A 21,467-nucleotide genomic window follows, 5' to 3' on the forward strand; every position below is an offset into this window, starting at 1 on the left:
TTAAAATTCCACAAATCTGGCTAAATTATTGTTCATTTTTCATTTTTCTTTTTTCTTTTTTTTTTCTTTATTTATTTTTGTTTTCTTTTAAAGATCCAAAAGTACTGTTATGTTCTTGTTTCAGCCACTGGATAATTTAGATTGAAGGGTCCCACCCCCCAATTTTTTCAATGTGGCTAAAGTTTCTCTTTGGAGCTACCAACTATTTTGAAGTCCAGCTTTAACAACTTGATGGAGAAGCCCACAAACTTCAGGAGTGTTTTACCAACAGTTAACTGTCATCACTGCTGAAATGTGAACCTAATTTTCCCGTCTGAATTTGGTCAGCTTTTTTGCTGACCACATTTTTGCTGACTGTTGCCTTTTTAATCCTTTTGCTTACTAAATTGAGCTGCCTACTGTTATCAAACTTATATTGCTCCATGTTGCATGTTTGCCCATCGTCCAGTCATTACTTAAGTTTCTTTTAGATAAAGAACAACTCATTGGGAGCCTGTTGTGAAGAAGTGGCAAGGATTTAAGGTAGAATTAACAACTAGAAATTCATATTAGACCAGTGGTTATAGTTGGAAGAAAAAACAGTTCAAGTACGCAGGTCCTTCTGTTGGTCTGAATAGAATCAGCAAACTTCAAGCTAAGTGCAGATTAGCAATAATTATTAATTTTAACCTAAGATGGCAATGAGTTAGACAGTTTGGGAGAAAAGGGTAATTGCCCTACACAATCACCTGCCCTACGACCAAAAAGGCAGATAAAAATGTTAAGAATTCCTCTGAGCTAAAATAAGAGCAAATTATCAGCTGTGGAACATTGATAAATGAGTTGGAGGTCAGCTGCGGTGGAAGATTATAATGTGCCATAAACTCCATATTTCATCGAGTCCGTGATTTCTACTGCATACAGCAGTTGTGAATTTTTGTTCCCAGGCTCAGCTGTTGAAGGTATTTTGTGGTCTCTTTGAGGTTGTGGGCTGAGAGGTCAAAGTTCCTTTGTGAAAAATGTTATCCCGCTGGGAACTGGGCTGTTAATTAAATAAAAGCTATTACTTCCTGCTACAAACCTAGCTTCACTGTAAGGTGTCTTTTTCCAGGTTTGAAGTAATTTTCCTTTTCTCATTTTTCAGTTCTTTCTGTTTTTTAACAGCTTTTATTTTTTAAAATGTGTATACGTAGTATTATATTGATTTTATACTGAGACATTTAAGGAGAATATAATTTGTTTGTGTACCTACCTGATTTCCTTGCTATACTTGCAAGGACTATGTTTGTCCTGTTAGCTGTAGTATTGCTTTAAGTATTGTTCTTTATTTGATTATTTCAGTAGAGTTTCTGCTTTTGAGGAAATGCTCTTTCTAAATTTATAACTGTGTTTTCACTTACAAAAAAATTACATTTGATATGAATACAAAGACAAGTTTTCCCTTGAACACTTATTAACTAATTATTTCAAAGCATAGGATTTTTTTTCTTTGAAATAAAGCTTTTAAGTGGAACATAAGTCAAAATCTAGGGAAAAAAAAGTTATTATTTTCCAGGAAGAAAAAAAGTAATTTCCATTGAACTTATTACTATCAGGTAGGATTTATACATGATCTCATTACTCTGCTTAGTCTTGTTAGCTGACATTGTTCCATTTGTTATTGACCTGTGGGAAGGTAAACAATAGAAATGTATTGACTCAGGGCTGGATTATTTTTCAGTTTATCATAAGTCAGGATTTTCCTTACGTGTGTTACAATACCAGCCTACTTTCACGCTGTGTATTAGCTCATGTGGCACTGAAAGACAGTAGACTACAGAACACTGTTTCTCAGTTTTTGCAGATTTCCATTTTAATTTTTAAATTCACAAATGCATGGCATTTTATGAAAGTGAAATTACGTCTTTTTGAGACAAGAAATTCCTACTGAATACAGGAACTATGTATGAAATAAATACTAAATACAGAAATGACTGCTTCTTCATTATATATAACAGTAATACTATCAAAAACTCCTTTTTTTGTGACAACCAATTTCTACTACCATCTAAAGAAGGATACAAGAGCAAATTTTTATCTTTGTGTAAATTCAGTTCAAAACAGTTCGCCTTGTGAATATCGTTTCTGCTCAGTGCAAATATCTATGTGCAGAGTCTGAAATTGTGTGCATCCTGGTCACTCAAAAGTGGAGAATTTGCAGAAACTCTCTCTTGCATTTATAAAACACAGTTAGGACACATATTGCACCAGCCTACTACCTGGTAGAGAAAGCTGTGATCACAGGACAAATCACAGTCACCCATACCTGTCAGCTCCCAACCATTCCTCTGATCTATCAGCAATGAAAGCTACTGGAACTTTGTAATGACTCAGTGGAAAGGTGTTTTGGTCTCTTTGAGTTGAGCCACTGCCCCTTCTTTATTTGGACTACGAGAAGTATTTTCAGAATATATTTTAGAAATTGACTTTTTTCTCTCTTTGTCTCACTGTAAGATATGTTGGAATCATTATTAGATTTATGGACTTACTTCCATAGCTTGGATTGGTGAGAATGGCTCAGAAATTAAGCCATCTTCAGTCTAGTCACTGTGTCAGTAAATATTCTTATTTCCTGTTCTTCAAGCTCCAAAAATAGATAGAAAATATCAAATGCATGCCAGAAGGGCAGATTACTTTTCATGTGGTTTCCTCCTCTGCAGCCACCACAGCTGTATCTGAAAGGACAAAACAGTCTTGATCTCTGTGGTATAGGAGCCTCAAACATTTGCATATGCTTGGATAAAGACCTTTTCTTTGGCATCTTGTATTGTCACATCATGTGTCCAGCTGTCAGTTGCTGCAGTAACATCACAAGCTGATGAATTCTGCCAGTCTCTTACCCCCCAGCTCGTGGTGAAGCTGAATAAAGACTTGCTCATATCTGTTACCTTTCCCAAGGGATGCTGGATGCAGCCAGTTTTCCATTTAGGATGCTGGTGACATTACTGCTAGTGTACTAATTTGTTTTATCCACTGCATTCTTCTTTTATCTTCTCCTATCCTATCTGCTCAAGAAAAAGCAAATCCAGTTCAACCAACTGTAGTTGTATATCACTACTACCTGCTTTCAGATACTGCGTGTCAAAACACTCCTTGGCAGTTTGTTTCTCTGCTACTTTGCAATGCCATCTCTTTCCTGGAGCCCTCCAAGCAGTTGCCCACTTCAGTAATAGAAAGGTAGAGGATAGGTAGCAATACAGTCTGTGACCCACCACATCATGTTATTTTCCTGGAGATGATTTCTGGTGCTGGAGGATGGCAAACTACTTTGAATGCTCTCATTCACAAGCAAAAGTTAAATATGATGACTTCAGTCACAGTAAGCCTGCCTAATCAAAACAGGGATTAGTGTTATCATTCTCGACCATCAGGATGCCTGCTTACTAATATGTGTTTTCATATCTAAATATTTTAGAGTGGCTTATCCACTACAAAGTTCTTACGTAAAGGGTGTCTCCAAAGCATAGAAAATACTCATTCATGTTTTGGCAATAATGAGAGTATGCATAATACAAACCAGAATATCTGTGTTTCCTTAGCTAGACAGCTACCTGATTAAAGGGACTTTCAAAGAAACAAATCTCTCAGTGTATGTAATTTACAACTCTTGGGCTCACTGAATCTGAAGAGGAAGTGGTAGGAATAACAGAACACTGGTTAGAGAAATTCAGAGTCCACCAGTATCATTGCTTCTCAAGGTAATTAATCAATACAAGATCTTACCCCTCTGTTGAAGTCTCGTGCAGGTGGCTATTAGTGCCAGACAAACCCTTCAGGCATGTCTGATTCCACATTCATTTTCCTTCCTTCTCATGAGTCATCTGTGATAGCGAAATGTAGACTAAATTAAATTTCTATTAGGTGAATGTATAACTGGTTGGAAAGATGTTCTCAAGAAACCATTATGCTTCATTGTCAGACTGGGTGCATTAAAACGTGTTCTTCAATAACTACAATATTCATTACTTAAAAGATGAAATTAGCATTTAATGCTAATGATACTACCTGGAAAAATACTACAGTATAGGATTATGATCTTAAGAAATTAATTTAAGAATTTGACGCAAAGAATGACGTGCAACAACAGACAAGATGAATACTAACTTCCATGTTTATACAGAATCTTTTGCATAAGTGCAAGTGGAAAAGGACTGACTAAGCAACAGTTCTGTGCTGGAGATGATAGATGGATCACAAATTGAACATGAGACAGCAGCATAGCTTTACAGAAGTTGTAACCACTGTATGGAATTTATAGAAAGTAGGATAATTTAAAAGGTATGGAGAGTGGCTCTTTTATTCTTCTTGAGACTAGGAAAGGCTTCTCTCTAGCTTGGGGCACCGCAGCTGGAGAAGAATTCTGACCAGCTGAATGGGTTCTAGAGGAGAACAAAAGAATGTTCAGGAATCTAGAAAATGCAACTTGTGAGAAAACAAATAAATAGGATCTGTTTAATCTGAAGAAGAGGAAACAGGAAATTTATCTATCTTAAAATGTGGAAGAAAGAAAATATTTTTTTTTTTACCGTGTCCACAGCAAAACAAGTTCCGGCCAAATAGCAACAGAACTTTTCTACTGTATTTTTTCTCTTACATATTGAGTCACTGAGACATATTACCTGATTATCCCAAATCTGATATCTTCATCATGTTGAAGAAGAGGAAAATCAGATTATCTGTGAGGAATAGCTTAAGTTGATTCTCTGGGCCAAAAGAGATCTAAATGATCTTTCAAGATCTCAGCCCTGCTTTCTTTTAATACCTATGATTATTTCTTCTCATTAGTTAACTAGCAAGGTTTGTTCCTCCCTATTGGTTTAACCTCAGTTTCATGTCTAGAGAGGCTGCTTTCCCTTCATTTATGATTTCTGCTTGCAAGTAAGCAAGAGTATCTATGTTGCTATTCATGATAGGGTAACTGAAGCTAGCTACTGTAGGAAAAAAAAACACATCTTTGTCTATAGATGAAATATCCCAGGACTATGATTTTCTCTCAGTCTGTTAGTCCCCTGAGTGTTCTTATTAGGCCTTAGTGATCCTGAAAAGTCTCAACCAGGCCTACTATCCACTCCTGTGAACATGGTGATCCCAGTTATGCTCAACCCTGAGTTTTCAATCCATGACCAATCTGTTCTGTGTGAGTACTGATATTCAGCTCCAGCCATTCCTGTGCCTTACTAACAAACCCTGTCACTTGGGACCCTGACTCACAGACTGACTTCCTCGATTAACTTTGGATCTGTCTCATCACTGTGAACTGATCTGGCAATCAGCAGGCTATGTTTAGCCCTGGTTACTTTCACTGGACTTGATCCTGACTTGTGGACTAATATCTGAGCTTGCCTCCTTGCCATGAACTGACCTGATAATCTAGACTGTTTGTTGAGTCTGCCTCAGGGCTGTCCTATTTATCTTGCTGGGACACTGTAGGATTGCACCTTGATTGATGAAGCCCGTACACTGCCCTATTCTTCGACTGGAGAGGAATCAGCCTCTACAGAACCCTGGACAGACCACTAATGCAGTCTCTGCCATACTAGATTTGGTGTTTCACGTCTCTTGCCATACCTGCTGGATAGGTCTTGTCACTAGAAGATCTGTGCTTTTCCTTTAGTTGTAAAGTTCTTGTCAATAGACCAAGAGACACAGTAAACTGGCAGAGTAATTCAGAATGTCAAACTGACATTAACAGGTGAGCCTCTTCTACAAGATATAAGAAAAATGTTTTTTATACAATAACGGTAGTGAAGAACTGGCACAGGTTGCCCAGAGAGGTGATGGATGCCCCGTCCCTGGAGACACATAAGGTCAGGCTGGATGGGGCTCTGAGCACCTGATCTAGTGTAGATGTCCATGTTCATTGGTGGGGGGTTGGACCAGGTGGCCTATAAAAGTCTCTTCCAACTCAAATGATTCTATGCTTCTATGCCAGTTACAATCATCCCAGACTGCTCATTTCCATCTTTAGTTCTGACCAACTTCTTTCCTATATCTCTGCATACTTGTCCACTCTTCTGCTCCCTCTGAATATTATAAATATATAGATTAATCATATTATAAATATGGCAGCTATGTGTGTCACCTGCTGTGCAAGTTTCGTGGGGGATGGTTAAACCAATACTCCTGCAGATAATCTTCAAGCGTCCACTGACGGAATCAAGTGATCTGCTCATGCCTTAGACCCAAGTGTCCTGAGCTAGTCTTTGGAAGTGTTTTCTCCAAAGTCATCCTGGAAACCAGATGAGAGCCAAATTTTTTAGAACCAAATGTCTTCCATTAAGAATGTGTATCCCTGTAAGTTTACCGTAAGCTTCTCCCAAAGATGGGTTTGATCTCTTCATTTTATCTAGAGGATTTCTGTATTTCCATTCTTTTTTGAAGGAAGAAGTTTTTAGAGGTAGGACATCTTGGACTTGCGTTATTGAGAGGCCTTTGAATTTTTACCTCCACAGCTTTAGGTCTTTCAGACCCAGAGTTGTTTTTGTCAGTAGCTGGGAGGTTGAAAGTCAGGAGTGCCAAGCAGGATAACGACCAGTGAAACCTGTTTTGGAAACACCAAAAAGGAGCCACTCTCTGAGATTAACATACATTCCATCAGAGCTCAGTCTAAATTAGTGGCTTTCTTGAGTGATACCTCCATCGCTGACACTAACTGAACTACTGCTGGGAGTTCCCTCCACACCTTTACCAAGTGTTTTGCCATTTCAGAAGCATCTAGGGATTATACAGTGTGTGGAAACACATTTCTGCAGTGGTTGTGTGCATGAAGCATGCCACAATTCCCTGCCAAGCACTGTAATTATTAGGAGGGACGGCAACCTGGACATATGCGTGTGTGTGTGTGTGATTTGTATTGATCAGTTCTATTATGCAAATTAAAAAAAAAAATTATACCTATTAATGAGTTTGGCAAAGCCACTCTGTTACTCTGTTTATAAATACAGACCCTGCAGGAGCTTCATCTCCATGGTGTTTGAGTCTTTCTCAGAGCTCTCAGATTTGGGACTGTGTGATTGAAAGGAAAGTTAGACAGTATCCATGTTACTTTGTTACCGTGTAGCAAACCTTGCAAGAGAGGGAATGTATGCTGGTCTGGTGAACAATCGCATGGATATGAAACTATTTGTCTCAAGGTTTTGCAGGATGTGCAGTGATCATATACATGTAAGATGAATACATGGATTGATAGATATTGTACAAAAACTTGGCTTCTGTTATTCTAAGTTCCATCTCAGAAAGCTGATCTTAATGCAAAACTGTAAGAGAGTACACTATCCCTTTGAACATGCATATGATAATGTCCTCTAATAAGTAGTTTCTTATTTCTTATTATTGCTTTTAATAGGAGAACAGAAGTTGCCTTATATACTGTGATTCCAGGGACAGTTATGAGCCATGTCAGCAAAAAGCTGAGCCTGTGTGATCACACTCTCATAAGGCTTGACATGTCTTGGACCATTTCTCTTCAAGTAGCACTACTGATTTCGGCAGCAATAGTTGAAGAGGGTGCTTTGCAGCCTGAGAGTGAGACATAGAACTTGCCTTGTAATCCTTCACTGTGAGATTTCTGGGGGTGTGGGGAGAGGAAGAATTTTAGAGTCTAATTTTAGAGTCTAGAGCTGCAGTCTAATATTAACATTAGGTACATTTTAGTAAACTATTGGTTACACTGTAGTACATTGCTGGACACACTGCAAGGAAGTAGAGTTCATCCCATTTGTATTTCTTCCATCCAGTTGTGTTTTTCAGAGCTACATCCATTCTAGTACAAGGGGGATAATCCAGACAAAGCCGAATAAAGCCATAGTCCCTGGCTATGACCAGAAATGGCTGGCTCTCATTCAGGGCACAGAAATGAAAGAGGAAGCTGTGTCCTACCCAGCTGTACATATGCACATGGGCCTATCACTTTTTCAAGCATTTCTTCCGCTTAGTTTGTGAAAACTGTGTAACTTTTTTTTTTCTTTTCTTTTTCCAGAATGTTTTAATTGTTGAGGTAAGTTGGCTGTTTCTGTCATACTGTACTTGGAGAAAGTCACCTAGTCAAGTCTTTGTTGTGTGCTCAGCATCTAAAACATGGCTGTATTTAGATTGTTTGACTGCGAAGTGGTGAGAGGGAGATGTTTTACTTAATAACCTCTCAGTCTTTTTGCAACTGCAAAGAGATCAAACTACATTGCCGCCACTCTAATTTGGACTCTGCCTTGTGATAGCCAGGAGTTTGTGTTTCTATGTCACTTGATTTGTTGTTTTCAGAGCTTCATGATCTCCTGCAGGCTGTTCTGTACCTTGGAAGACAACGGATCAACTGCAGTTGTGCCCTGAATTTCCCTATTGCACAACTTTGAAATGGCAACACAGCCCTACATATGCTTTACAACTTCAGGGTTGTTCACACGCTGCATGGGAATGTCAGTCATTCTCTCAAGTCCCCATGGCTCCTGTTCATTAGCACTGCACCTTGGAGTGTCCCCTGGGGAGATCCATCGTAGATATGTTGCTGATTAGATCAACAGCATTCAGTTCTAGAGGAAAATAATGTGTCACTTCAGTGGTGCTGCAAAATCTTTCTTAATTAATAATGTAGGTGATTCTGTGTTAAAATGTCAGAAAATTGACTGGGATGCTTCAAGAGCATGTCAAAATCTGACTGACACTTCAGGCCCAGTCTGCATGTGTGAGAAGTAGGCTGGATGATGTAATGAAGAAAACGAATAGATGCTGGAATGTCTTTCCATAGCAAATATAGCAAAAAATTTTTTCCATGGGGAAAAAAGTCATCAGCCAGAGAGATGGATGGTTACCTGAGTAACTGCTACAAGCTCCATCCAATGCTAACTGCTGTAAACTTGAAAAATGTCTGCAGCAAAATCTATTTATGTTTGTAGATAGTTGGGGAGCAAAGATAAGGTTTTACTAATGAAAAATACACACTCAGTGAGTTCAGAATCAACAGCTGCTCCCCATGTGTGTTCAGTTGTGTAGCCAGGTATGTACTGATTTCCTTCAGATTAGGTTGAGCACAGCAGATCTGGAAAATACTCATTTGTACTGGGCTAAGAAAACAACAAATAGAGGAGATCTAGCCCTGAGATGGAGAGGTATTGACATATGGTATTCTTGATCATAATTAGAAATTCTGATCCCTGTATACTTGCACTGCTCAATAAAGTCATCCCTAGTCCCTTGTAAGATCCCAACTACTAGAAGCATATCTATTTTCAAGAGGAAATGGGGAGTCCTTTCATTCTTTATTTCATGAGTAGAAAGTGATTGCTTCAAAGAGTGTATAATAGTATAATTTCTACAAAATAAGAATGTGGAACTGCTCAGTCATTGTCCAGATTTCCTCTTTTCAGCTTTCCTTTGTTTTAACTTATTGTATTTTTCATGTTTTACAAGGATATTGTTGGGACTGGAAGGACTATGAAGGTTCTGCTTAATCATATAGAAAAATATAATCCAAAAATGATTAAAGTGGCAAGGTGAGTAAAATGATCACAAAACTTAGTAATTAATTAGTCCAGCCCAACATATTTCTCAGTGAGATTCCTGTTCCAAGATCCTGCTTTACAGCTGTGCTGCCGTATCACATGGGGAGCTCTGCAGAGAAGCTACCTGAGTCACAAAGGGGAGGGTGGAGGACAGGAGAGGAAATGCCACTGTATTGTTCTGCAGTGACATTCAGCCCCATTCATTCCTCTTCAGCCATTTCAAGACTGGCATTGATAGACTTCGAAGGGAAACACACCCATCTCTTCCCTACCATTAGATTATTGTCAAAGAAGTAGCAGAAAGATAACAAACAGTGATTCATATGGCTCAGAAGCTGTGGGTTGTTTTTTATTTTTTCTATTTTTTATTTTTTGACAGAGAAAACTGTTTTTTATTCTGGTGAATATCTAGACTTTTTTGTTTTTTACAGTTTGTTGGTGAAAAGAACATCTTGGCCTGATGGGTACAGACCAGACTGTGAGTGTTGCTGTGAAATTCTTTATATCCCAGTTCAAGAAGTTACTGTTATTCTCTCATTAGGTGGACAGTTAGAAGTATTGTAAGATATCAGTTGGCAGGGGGAGTATGGGATGCAATTGAAAGATTTGTGTTAAGGTAGTTTAAGCCCAGCCTTATTTGATGTTTTCTGCAGATTACTGATTTCATAAGGAAGTTATGAAGGGGTTAAGTGTTACCCATGAAAGGTGATTGCTTTCTCTCCTGTCCCTGACAAGCTTTGTGGAAGAGAAAGTCCATTTCTTCCTTTTCCTTCTTTATTAACATCTCCTTAGAGGAGCTGCTGAAATTCACCGGAACTTTTTCTTAGTGACCTCATTATTTGTAAGTTGTGTATAGTTATAGCACATTAACATTTAAAAAAATATTTTTGAGAAGTATTATTGTTTAAAGGGTAAACAATAATACAATAACATAATATTCATCCCCCCCCCCCCAAAAAAAGGAAAAGATAAAATGGGCTTTTTAAGATTTCTCATAGCAGCACCACTTTTCCCTGTACTATGCTTAATCAGAGCCCTAAATGAAGCTGTACCATGCTACTGTCATTTTAGATTTTGTAGAAAAAATGATGTAATATCAGGTATGTGGCTACAACAGGTTTTTTCCACTTTCTTGTTTACTTTTACTGTGACGAATTTTATAAAGCATCGGAGGTCACCCTTTAAATCAGTATGTCATTTCCTCACATACTTGAATCTGTGATTCCAAGGTGTCTTTATTTCCCATAGTTTGTAACAAGTGAATAAAAATCCTCACTTGAATACCTGTAATTTTTTATGCTGTAAAAAGTCATACGGGGGAAAAAAAAAAAAAAAAGGTGTCCACAAGGTTCAGTTCTTCTCTAGTTACATAACGGGCAACTCGGAGAGAGTCTAACTCATTTTCTATAGTGCTGGTACGCACACAACTTCACACTCATAAAGCTGCATGTCTAAGATTAGTTTGAAGTGTGTGAGTTGTATGATTCAGCCACACTGCGTGCAGTTACTTGGTTAGGCATGGGCATGAGTCTTCGTAAGATTGGGCTTTAATTTAAGAAGCATGTGACACGTTTTGGTAGGATGATATGCATAATAGTTTTGCCTACCCTCAGAAGAAAATACATAACCCTCTGAGTAGTTCTGTGAGCAACTTCTGAATTAAAGTTATACTTTTTTTTTGTTATTTATGTACTTCTGGACAGTTGTCATTGCACACATATACCAATGGAGCTGCCCCTCTGGAGAGCAGAATTTTTGGGCTCTGATTTTGGTTTCCTTAAACAATATGTCTGTTCTACCACTGGTAGTTGTAAACAGCTCTCCTGCTCTCCGCTGACTGTTCACAAGCCTGTCACAAACAGTCTGTGAGCATAATGGGCTGCTTGCTGACCTTGGTGTCTTAGTCAAAAGTAACATAACCTGAACTGACTTTGCCTATCCATAGTTTTCTGATTGGGAAACTAACAGATGTATTTAAGGGCTATATAGGAGCCTATCTTGTACTGATGCTGTTTGTTATTTATCTCAATACAGATTATGGATTTGAAATTCCAGATTTATTTGTGGTAGGATATGCCTTAGACTACAACGAGTACTTCAGAGATCTGAACGTAAGTTTCTTTTTTTTAAAAAAAAATCACTGTTTTACAGGGTTTTAGAGACTGTAATTTATCTTATTCCTGGGGTCCAGTGCCATGGCTGGATCCTCCCAGTGAGTGTAGAACTCCTTGCAAAAGCTCAGACAATCCAGAGGAGTCGCTGCTCATCACTGTGGATGCTTCCTTCCCATCTCTTAGCCACTAAGAGCAGAAGTTGTCACTTCTGCCATGCTTCTATCTTCTGTGAGCCTAGAACATCACAGTTCCTTCACTCCCAGTAAATGCAGTGACAGCAGTAACAACTGAAATACAGCTATTTTAGACAACTTGGGCATTTTACTGCTATGTTCCTTTTCTCAGATAATGATGCAAGCTTTACCAGCCCTTATCATTGCTTCCTGTGTTACTCCCAGTGGTGGAGCTGGATGCTGGCAATTGTGAGTGCCAGAAATTGCAGTAGGTAGCAAGTGAAATCAGAATTCAATTTCAGGTCTCTGGAGAGGAAGGATAATAGCAAGATTACTGGGTTGGCCAGACAGAATTATTTCTGAACAATACATTAATGATTAATAATGTAATTAACTATGCTGTTGTAATCAGTGTTGAATTTTTTTCAGCACATATGTGTTATCAATGATCGTGGAAAAGCAAAATACAGAGTATGAAGCAGTTACACCCTCATCAGAAGATTTGTAAGCTCAGAGAAGCAGAAATTTGACTGCACTCCTTCAAGCATCTCCCAGAAGAGAAGTTCAACTGAACTTCTATTTCTGTGAATTCAGTGTAATAAGGGATTTACTCTAGAGGTACTGATGAATATATACAGAAGTGAGTGTTCCTATCTAAAATCTGAAGTAGACATTGAAAGTTATTACATGTTTTAAGTACTAAAATTATGGTATGATTTCTTTTTACTAATAATTTGTCTCAGCTCACTGTGAATGCATCTTCTTTGTGCAGTCCATCATTCCATCCATTATAATTAATGTACTTCACATTATGTGTTCATAATGTGTTGCAAAAAATTGTTCAGAAATGTCACTATGTGCATTAAGCTTATTGTAGAGAATTTTAGGAACTCCAGCGTCTGTGTATCTTGGCTGGATATGCTGCTACCAAACTGAAAACATTATTTTGATTTAGTTCCACAGTTCAGAAGTTTCAGCTGAAGTTTTATGTTGTATGACTTCCGATAGTCCTTACTGCCTCTTCCAAATGGAAGTTGTAACTCTCAGAATGCACTGAATTAGAGTGCTGGTACAAAATGGACCTTTGCGAGACACTGTTGATGTGAGCTTGGAAGTTGTCTTGCTTCTGGTATGTGATGTAGCATAGATCTTATCAGTTAAATGTGCTGAATTTTAACCAAGAGAAAACAACACCAGGCAGGCTATATACATTTCTGTATAGTATCCTTTGACTTCTGTAGTACACAAGCAAGTGAAAAAATTACCACAGTGTTCTGTGTATATTTTCTTAATTAAACCTCATCGAGCACAAAAGTTTAATGTTAAACAACAAGTTAGTGCCAAATTGGTTGTCGTGGCATGTCTGAGTTGAGACTTTCTGTAACCATATGTCTTCTTTAAGGAATACAGATCTGACAGTGCTGAAAGCTAGTGTCAGAAAGGAAAAAATGTGCAGGAGAACACGGGCAACAAGTTAACCTGTGAATGCTGCAGACTCTGGAGATTCCTTCTTTCCCTTGTACAACATGTTGGAAGAAGTCTGTTAGTTTACATGCTGTGTGTAGTTGAAACGTTTAGTTCTGTGCTGTATACAGCAGTGCTCAATAACTTCCTGAGGGAAGCAAATGCAAGTAGCTCTGTACCAACAGCTTTACTCTGAACTGCAAGAGGTATGTTCTTATCAGCTTGGGTTTCTTTTAAGCTAACACAGATACTGTAAGAACTCTTGTTACAATGCACAGTTGTTTATTTTCCTGCTCTAGTATATTTTGCATATCTCAAAAAGCTCTTCCAAAACATTCATTTAATTGTTAATCTAAATGTACCTGATGAATGTATCCTGTCACTCATAATCTACTTCTATTTGGATAAAATCCATGATGTTAATGACATGAAGTGAGATCAAAGAATTACTGTGATTGCTAGATTAATATTTTAACCCTTTCTTCTTTACTCTTTTAGCCTATATTTTTAAAGATTTATGTTGAAAAGCTTTCCTTTATAGAATAACGTTCTGCTTTAGAGAGGCCCACACCTCTGGTGAAAGGTGTTGAAAGAAATTTCATCTTTTTTCCTTCTATGAGAGTATGAAAATTTTACTTAATGTTTCTGTTTTCCATGGATTCAGTAGCACTGACGTGTGGTGCAGGCTGACATGCTTAAGCCTAATGTGGGAGATCCCTGAAACTTTGTCCTTTTATCTTCTCGTCTCAAAAAAGTGCAGCCCAATTCCCCTTGCGGCTATGATCAGCCAACAGCAACAAAAACAAAAGAATGTAACAGGTGAATTAGCATGAAATTAGTGTGAAAATATGTAGATGCACTTCATTCAGACTTTGTCAAAGTTGTTTCATTGGAAAATTCAGGTTGTTAAAATCTATGTACCCAACAAAAAAAGAACTTAATTATAGAAAAGATAAGAAGAAATTGGAATGTTTATTCAAGTTAAATTTATTTCCTCCTGCCATCATATTTTAAACGCAGTGATAAAGCACTATATGAATTTCAGTAGTGAATTTACATGTGCAATTATACTGTGAATAAGAGGTGTTTTATACTTCTAGCATTATATTTGAATCTTGTACCCTTATAGATCAAAGTACGTCCAGGCAGTGGGTCATTATGCAAATATGTCTCAATAATGTGAGTTTAGTTTCTCCATTCTGTTCAGATAGTTTAAAACAAACTAACAACCAAACAAACAAACAAAAACCTTACTTTTTCCCATGTCTGTTTCATGGTTTAATAATAGTGTTGATTCCATGTGTCACAGTGTTCCTGAACTGAAAGGCCACTAAACATTTTTTCAGATGCAGTTGCACCCTATGACCCACAAAGCAATGTATTTTTTTTTAAATCAGTTCAGTAACATCTGTTGCTGAAGAAGAGAGGATGTTCTTTACCATCAGTTATTTTTCTGGACATTGTGTTCATGCATTTGGCAGGCATCCATTTTTATCTCAGTTTTTCTTCTCATGCACTCTTAACACCAGCATCCTTTCCCTACCCACTGAATACAAATTAACACGGGCAGTTATTTGGTTTAAAGCTGCGTAAATGTTTAGCAGTCTTCAGGTTTTAGATTTCATTCAATTCAGTCATGCTTGTATCTGATCCAGTTCCAAAATATCTGAAAGTAAAGGAATTTTAAATAACCTGAATGGTATGTATGTAATCATTTTTTTTCCAAGCATGCTGCTGCATGCTTGTATTTGTAGTTGAACGAAGTAGTAAATAGTGCCTGGGATTTTTTGATTGCTTACTATTGGTGATGTATTTCCTGAACATACTGTGTTAATCTTAGAAGCTTTTTGTTTTTGTAATTATATTTCTGTGCGACATTCAGGTGTTTGCTAAAACAAACAAATTGTGTATGCGGTACTCAGAACAGCTTCTGACCTGAAAAGTGTCAAACCATCACTCTCTGTGCGCAATAAAATGCTTAACTTGGATATGTACTTATGACACGAGTCATCTCTACTGCTCTGTAGTGAGAATAACATTTATTGGAATAAAAATACCGGAATTTTAAATTTTAGTATTTCTTTAGACTGAAGAAGACCTAACCAGCTTCTCTCCATATGTTTGCATTTTCACTGTATCCAGATAAAAGAGCACTGAAAGCCTCTGTTGTAATCAGACTTGATAGACAAGAAGCCTGCAATTGACTCCAGCTACATGGAACACTTTAATTGTCAGTTTCAGTTAAAAATTAGATGAGAATCTCAAAAGTACAGAGTATCACAACAAGCGATAGAAGTCTGCTTTCCCTTTTGTAAAGCCATCGATTTAGGAATGCCTTTCCCTTCTTTTACCTTTTCAAATGTTTTCCAGAAATTCTGATTGTCTTCTTATGTCTAAGCATTCTATGAAGAGTATTTTAATTTATTTTCCTTCTTAGACTGGAGACAGAAATTTGCATATTCCTCTGCCAGGAATTATGAGTTGACACCATCCTTCTTTCTGCGTAAAAACCACTGGTTGGTTCCTTTGTCTTCTCACATGAGCACACGTATCTACACCTGCACTTTTCGCTGCTACCACGGGTTTTTTTGGAACACAACACGAATTCCAAATTGGCAAAAATTTCAACTCAATTAGTGCAGTACTTTGCTGTCATGCTTTGTTCCTTCTGCTGCTGCGTAGAGGAGTGAACTACTGGCAAACAGCTGGAGTCTGCAGTACAGCAATTTATTTGTAATTCTGACGGAGAAAAAGGTTTGGATACCATTCAAAGACTGACCTTTAGTTTGCTTCAGGAGTGTCCTGACAGTTTTCCCTTCTTTTTCCATAGCAGAAAGAGACAAAAGTAACTTTATTATTGTGATCCAGTACTCTTTTAGACCTGCATGATTGGACCTCTGATAATGACAAGAAAATTTCATTTCTAATCATGACACAGCATTTCATTAGATTAAATCACTTGTTGCAAAACCTTCTGGTCCTACTATTAGTAAAGCTCCCTGCATTTGCCAGTGCTGTTAAGTCACAAGGCTTGACAAGGGACAACACTTGCTGGAAGGTCAGTGCTACGCGTTTACAGCTATTGAATTTGCATAGAAAAACATCCAAATTTATCAAAGATGTTATGGAAGCAATCAGTGATATCCTGAAATGTTTTTTCTTAGTTACTTCATTTTCCTAAATTGTTGTAAGTATTTACCTTCTTTCATCAGATTGTTTTTCTCTAGTTTGATCACGTATACCTTTTTTCACATGGTATTCTCTCCTTTGTCGTGTTGCCTCGTAATCAAATCCTTGTCACTTTCGTCATTTTTAATGTTACTCACAGACAGTTGGGTTTTTTTTTTTCCAGAAAAGATAAACCCTGGTTCTGTGTTGGTCAGGGCTGGATTTTTGAAAGTTCTTAACTATCCAAGAAATTATGGGATTTCACTTGTTTGGTTAGGTGCCTACCCACATCTTTCAGGTTATGTTCCTTTGAAAAAACATTTGATTACCAAACGGGATACAACGGGAAAAAACATGCAATCTGGGATGAAAACAGGAGGTACCAGAATGAAAAGGAGAGGCAAGTACAGTTTGTCATTCTTTGATTTGGGAATCAATATCTCTTTGTCTTTCTGAGTTATACAAGTGTTTAATTTATTTATTTGTTTGGGTTTTCATGAGGATTACTGGAGTAGTGTTTCTGTTTTTTCTTAGGAAATTTGGAATGAGGTGAGAGTGCTCAAAATTTGAATTTTGGAATACAGAGCTCAGCCTAAACAGTCACAGAGAGAGACAAAAAGCAGACAGCTTTCATGGCACCAAAGGCAGGCCAGAGACAGAGTTGTATGCAGCAGTAGCAGAGCAGCAGAGTAAGAGAGGTTAAAAAATGAGGTGTCCTTGCAAGCTTTAACTGTAGAACATTAATTGGAATGAGTCCACTTGTGAGCATACAGGAAGGATACTGAAAATGTTTAAATATGACCTGCTGAATGAGTATGGACATGGAAGGTTTCTGCTGAGAGACAGTTTGATCCTGGGCCCATTTGTGCCATATAGGAAAGAAAACCGTAATAAACCAAAATTGTTTATCTTCCTCCTGAAGGCATTGCACATAATAACAGGATGCTATTAACTGCTTTCAAGCTTTTCACTACAAATACTGTTTTGCCTAAGCTATGTATGAGACAGAGTCAGCTATGTAAAGTAAAACTGAATCTCTCTTTGCCTTTAATCAAACAAATTATGCACCTATGTTAGTTCATCTGACTAGATCTCAGTGTGATTACTCACAGTCTTACTTTCCAAGGCTTCAAAGTCTTTCCATCTCAGGCTTTACCCAATTCCCTACATCTTTTACTTCCATCTCTCCCATTTTCTCCTAGTCTGTGTAGGGCAGAAACCAGTTTACGAGCTCAGCAGGTGCTGGGAGCAAAGTGAAGGATGATCTGGTGAATGCAATATTGGAATGTGCCACAAATATGGATGAATTTGTCATCCTTCGGGAAAACACACCCCAAGAACAGCTGAAATACCACCAGCAGGCAGTTACAGATATCTTCTATGAGAGATATTTAAGAAAAGAAGGAGATAGTTTTGGGGGAGAAAGACTTCTGATTTGTGTCCAAAAGTATAAAAATGGAGAAGCTAAGTGGTTTGCAAAGCAAAGGGAGAGCCCCATGTATCACCAGGTTTGCCAAGGCCTTCTGTGTTTTCCTAGGGCCTAGGTAACATCCTGGCTGTAGCTGCCTGTGAGCTGGGGAGGAATCTGCCCATGGCCACGCAAATTTGCACAACAAACATCCTGCTTTGCTGTAGTATTTCTAGCTCCAGTACTCATCCAGGAATAGAAGAGGGTTTATCCAGGTCAGGTCTGGCATGCAGTTGATTCTGCTGGGCCTCCACCATATCTTGCAGCAGCCTAGCCAAAATACGCATCAAAATATTTTGATATTGTCCCCACATAGGTCACAAAGTGGAGACCAAAGCTGGTGAGTGTTTTCCTGACTATGTTCCACTTATTTATAGAAAAAGAGTCAACTACAAGAACACATTTCCTGCGCAAAAGGGAAGAAGGAAGTCAAGGTACGTCATGGCACTACCTCAGGATGATCTGAGTTCTTTGGATGGGTACAGCATTGCTGATGTTATTTTCCATTCCTCAAACTGCGTTTACGCTGTCTCAGCCTCAGCATGAGATATTTAAATTGTTTTACACAGGAGAACAAGTGTTTCATAAAGTAAAAATAGGTTGTGAGAATTGTGTGTAAGCTCCTCAAGAACAAGGAGCACCTGTTCTGTATATTTGGATAGCAAAATAATAATGTGTGCCCTGTTCCTGCAGAGAGACACAGACTGAATACAAGTGCTCACACTCCCCTGGTTACACCCCTAGAAGTCTCAGCAAGTTCTCAGACTAGTTTTTAGTTAGTGCAGTACAGGTGTATGTATGAAAATAGTATGAAAATATAGCAATTTTCCATGTGAATGTCATTCCTTCAGCACGCCAGAATAATGGCATTGGCCTAAAGATAGGAATGCCCATATTGTTGCTAACTCCAAGAATTTAAATTTTCTGTTGAATTTCATACACTACCAAATAGGATGGAAATGCAGTTATTTGATTCTCAGTAAAGTTCATCAAATGCACAACTGGCCACGACTCCTCAGAATCACCTCTGGAGGACATGGTGGCAGAGAGCTTCATCCTCAGCCTCATGCTGAGGTCTCCTGGTATTTTCCCAGCTCAGCGCTCAACTTTAGAACAGATGAGATCACAGTTTAAAACTGTAAAGACGTAGGAGTTAGCTTTTCACTGAGAATATGCTCTAAATTTAAAAGAAAGTCATTGAGTTAACTTCTTGAAGCATCCTGCCCTTCCCCTGCAGAGCTGTTGCACGAGTGCCAGTACTGCCTCCACTGAGCTTCTTGCCAGCACCAACTCTTCTCGGCTGCTCCTGCATGTGTCCCCAGCCTCTTCTCTTAATCTGTCCGGTGAGGCCGGGTGCTGCTTTACAGGCCCCAAACTCCTGACTACAGCCAGTGCCAGCCCATGGCTCAGTGTAGATAATTAGGTGAGTGTGAAGGATTTTGAAAATCAGATATGTAGATAATTTCCATGTTTAGGTTTTGCCAAAATTACAGCACTGAGGCACTTAAACACAGGGCCGGCAGGGCCTGGCCAGTGTCCTCTCGCTGCTCGTGAAAGGAGCTGCTGCTTTCACTCCCTCAGATGGTATTGATGCATATGGAAATGCAGCGTCCTGTAGTCCCAGTACTGTATTTACCTGTAACATAGCTAATAACAGTTAAGGAGCTGCAAACTTAGAAATTATTGTTGAAGAATTTGGGGCTTTGGGGGAGAAGGGAGGAAATTCTCCTCTGCCTTGACACGCTTTGCAAAAAGCCCCTCCATCACATTTTCAGAAATCTTCAAGTGACTCACTACAGGGAAGCAAATGCTTACAGTCTGATATTCTGTCTATAGGCTCATCTAAGTTGAAATCAAGTCCTGCGAATTTTCCTTCACTGTTCTGAGTTATATAAAAATAATCACAATAAACTCACTTTAAAAGTTAGCTTTAAAATACACAATTAGGCATGTTCCCCTGCGTGTTAATTGTTCTCTGAAAGGCAAAATGTTCTTAATTATGTATAATTGTTAATAGAAATATGGACATAGAAAAATGGCCTAGAACAAAACCCAGTATTTTTATTCCTGTTGTTAATGAAGTTTCAGCTAAAATGTATTTTTCTGTTTCCCATTTTCTCACTGTTTTCCAGAACTCTACCAAAACTCCTGAGAGAGTGGTGAGGTGCTGGAACAGGCTGTCCAGAGAGGCTGTGGATGCTCTGTCCCTGGAGGTGTTTAAGGCCAGGTTGAATTGGGCTCTCGGCAGCCTGGTCTAGGACTTGATTTAGCAACTGGCAACCCTGCCTGTGGCAGGGGATAGGAACTTGATGATCCTTGAGGTCCCTTCCAACTCAAGTCATTCTACGATTTTATGATTCTGATTCTCCTGCATTCAGCTTTTTTCAGTCTCACAGGATCCCTGCTCCATCTCTCTCTTCAGCTCAGCTTTATTGACACTAGAAACAACAGCTAAGGGAACCCACTGCTTTGGCTTTCTCCTTTTAGAGGCTCAGTGCATTACAGAGCAGTACATTACAAAGGCAGCACCTGGACTACTCACCCCAACATTTCTTTTTGCCTTCCTTCATGCTTTCCACAGCACACTCACTTTTTCTTTCCCTGTGCATCTCAGCACATGCAATGCTCATCAGAACACTGAGTTATTTCAGCCACCAGGAGGTTATTCTTTCTCACTCCAGTGACATTTTAGGGTGCAGTAAGTCAGCCTTAAAGCAAGAACAGCTAGCTATAGAAGAAATTCCCTCGTTCTGTGAGCCCTTAGCGATAAACAGACACAGGGCCTCATCTCCAGTCTGGCCCAGGTGTGGGTGGTGACGTGGCAGCAAAGCAGGCACAGGCCACTCACCACTCAGTGTGCAAGTACCTCAACAGCACGAAGTTTGCTGCCAGCAGCTCCCTGAACAGCAGCACCAACAGCGGGCCATGCCCAGGTGCCACAAGCCTGGCCTGCCTGATGCTTCCCCTGCTGGTTCTAATATTCCTAGTAGCTGGAGAAACTTCGAGAAGCTCAACTGGCTTCGGTGTTCTTCACTGACATGTTGCCTCTCGTCTGTTTTTTTGTAAAGGTCTGTCAGTCTTTCAAAAACGAGAACGTTTTCCCTGACCAGGCCAGATTCTTGGCACATTCCTCCAACATTCCTTTAAACAGGCAGTCAGCAAACAACAGCGCAAACAGTCCCCAGCCCTCTCATTGTTTCCTGACCCTGATTTACCAGGGGTGAGCCGGATAGATGATTAAACTAACCACAGGCCGGGCTTGTGCCAGGCCATTCCCTCTGAGCTCTCATGACATTAGTTCAGATTTCTTTCGGTTCCTTTACAATTACAATTGAAAGTAGCAGTTGTGTGTGTTCAGCACCTCCCACCCAGATATTTTGTGTTGCGTGGGGTCATGTGCTGTCCTCTTGTTCTTTCTGGACATCATCTTTCTTTTATTGTTCATATTTTTAAGTTGCTCTTGAGAAGAAAGTGGAGGTACGTCCAATGACATGGATGGCTGACTGTGATGACATCCAAGGGTAAAGCACTTGTATGGTAACTGCTGAGTCACAGCCTGAACCACTGA

The 21,467-nt window shown here is 38.9% G+C and overlaps 1 protein-coding gene across 7 annotated transcripts in view; it reads left to right on the forward strand.

The window, feature by feature from the left end:
• The window catches only part of PRTFDC1 (phosphoribosyl transferase domain containing 1), a 46,471-nt gene extending 31,139 nt beyond the window's left edge, over positions 1-15,332 (forward strand). For 6 of the 7 annotated variants that reach the window (XM_085227238.1, XM_085227242.1, XM_085227245.1 and 3 more), the window contains 5 exons: positions 7,997-8,014; positions 9,421-9,503; positions 9,944-9,990; positions 11,547-11,623; positions 12,229-15,332. In XM_085227238.1, the coding sequence (XP_085083364.1) occupies positions 7,997-8,014; positions 9,421-9,503; positions 9,944-9,990; positions 11,547-11,623; positions 12,229-12,276 (273 nt within the window). In that variant the 3' untranslated portion in view covers positions 12,277-15,332. Of the gene's footprint in view, positions 1-7,996; positions 8,015-9,420; positions 9,504-9,943; positions 9,991-11,546; positions 11,624-12,228 lie in introns of those variants that run through there. The other variant, XR_014884207.1, reaches the window with a different exon arrangement.
• The last annotated feature ends 6,135 nt before the right edge of the window (positions 15,333-21,467 follow it).

This window comes from Meleagris gallopavo, chromosome 6, assembly GCF_905368555.1.
Source record: "Meleagris gallopavo chromosome 6, MGAL_WU_HG_1.1, whole genome shotgun sequence".
NCBI lineage: Eukaryota > Metazoa > Chordata > Aves > Galliformes > Phasianidae > Meleagris > Meleagris gallopavo.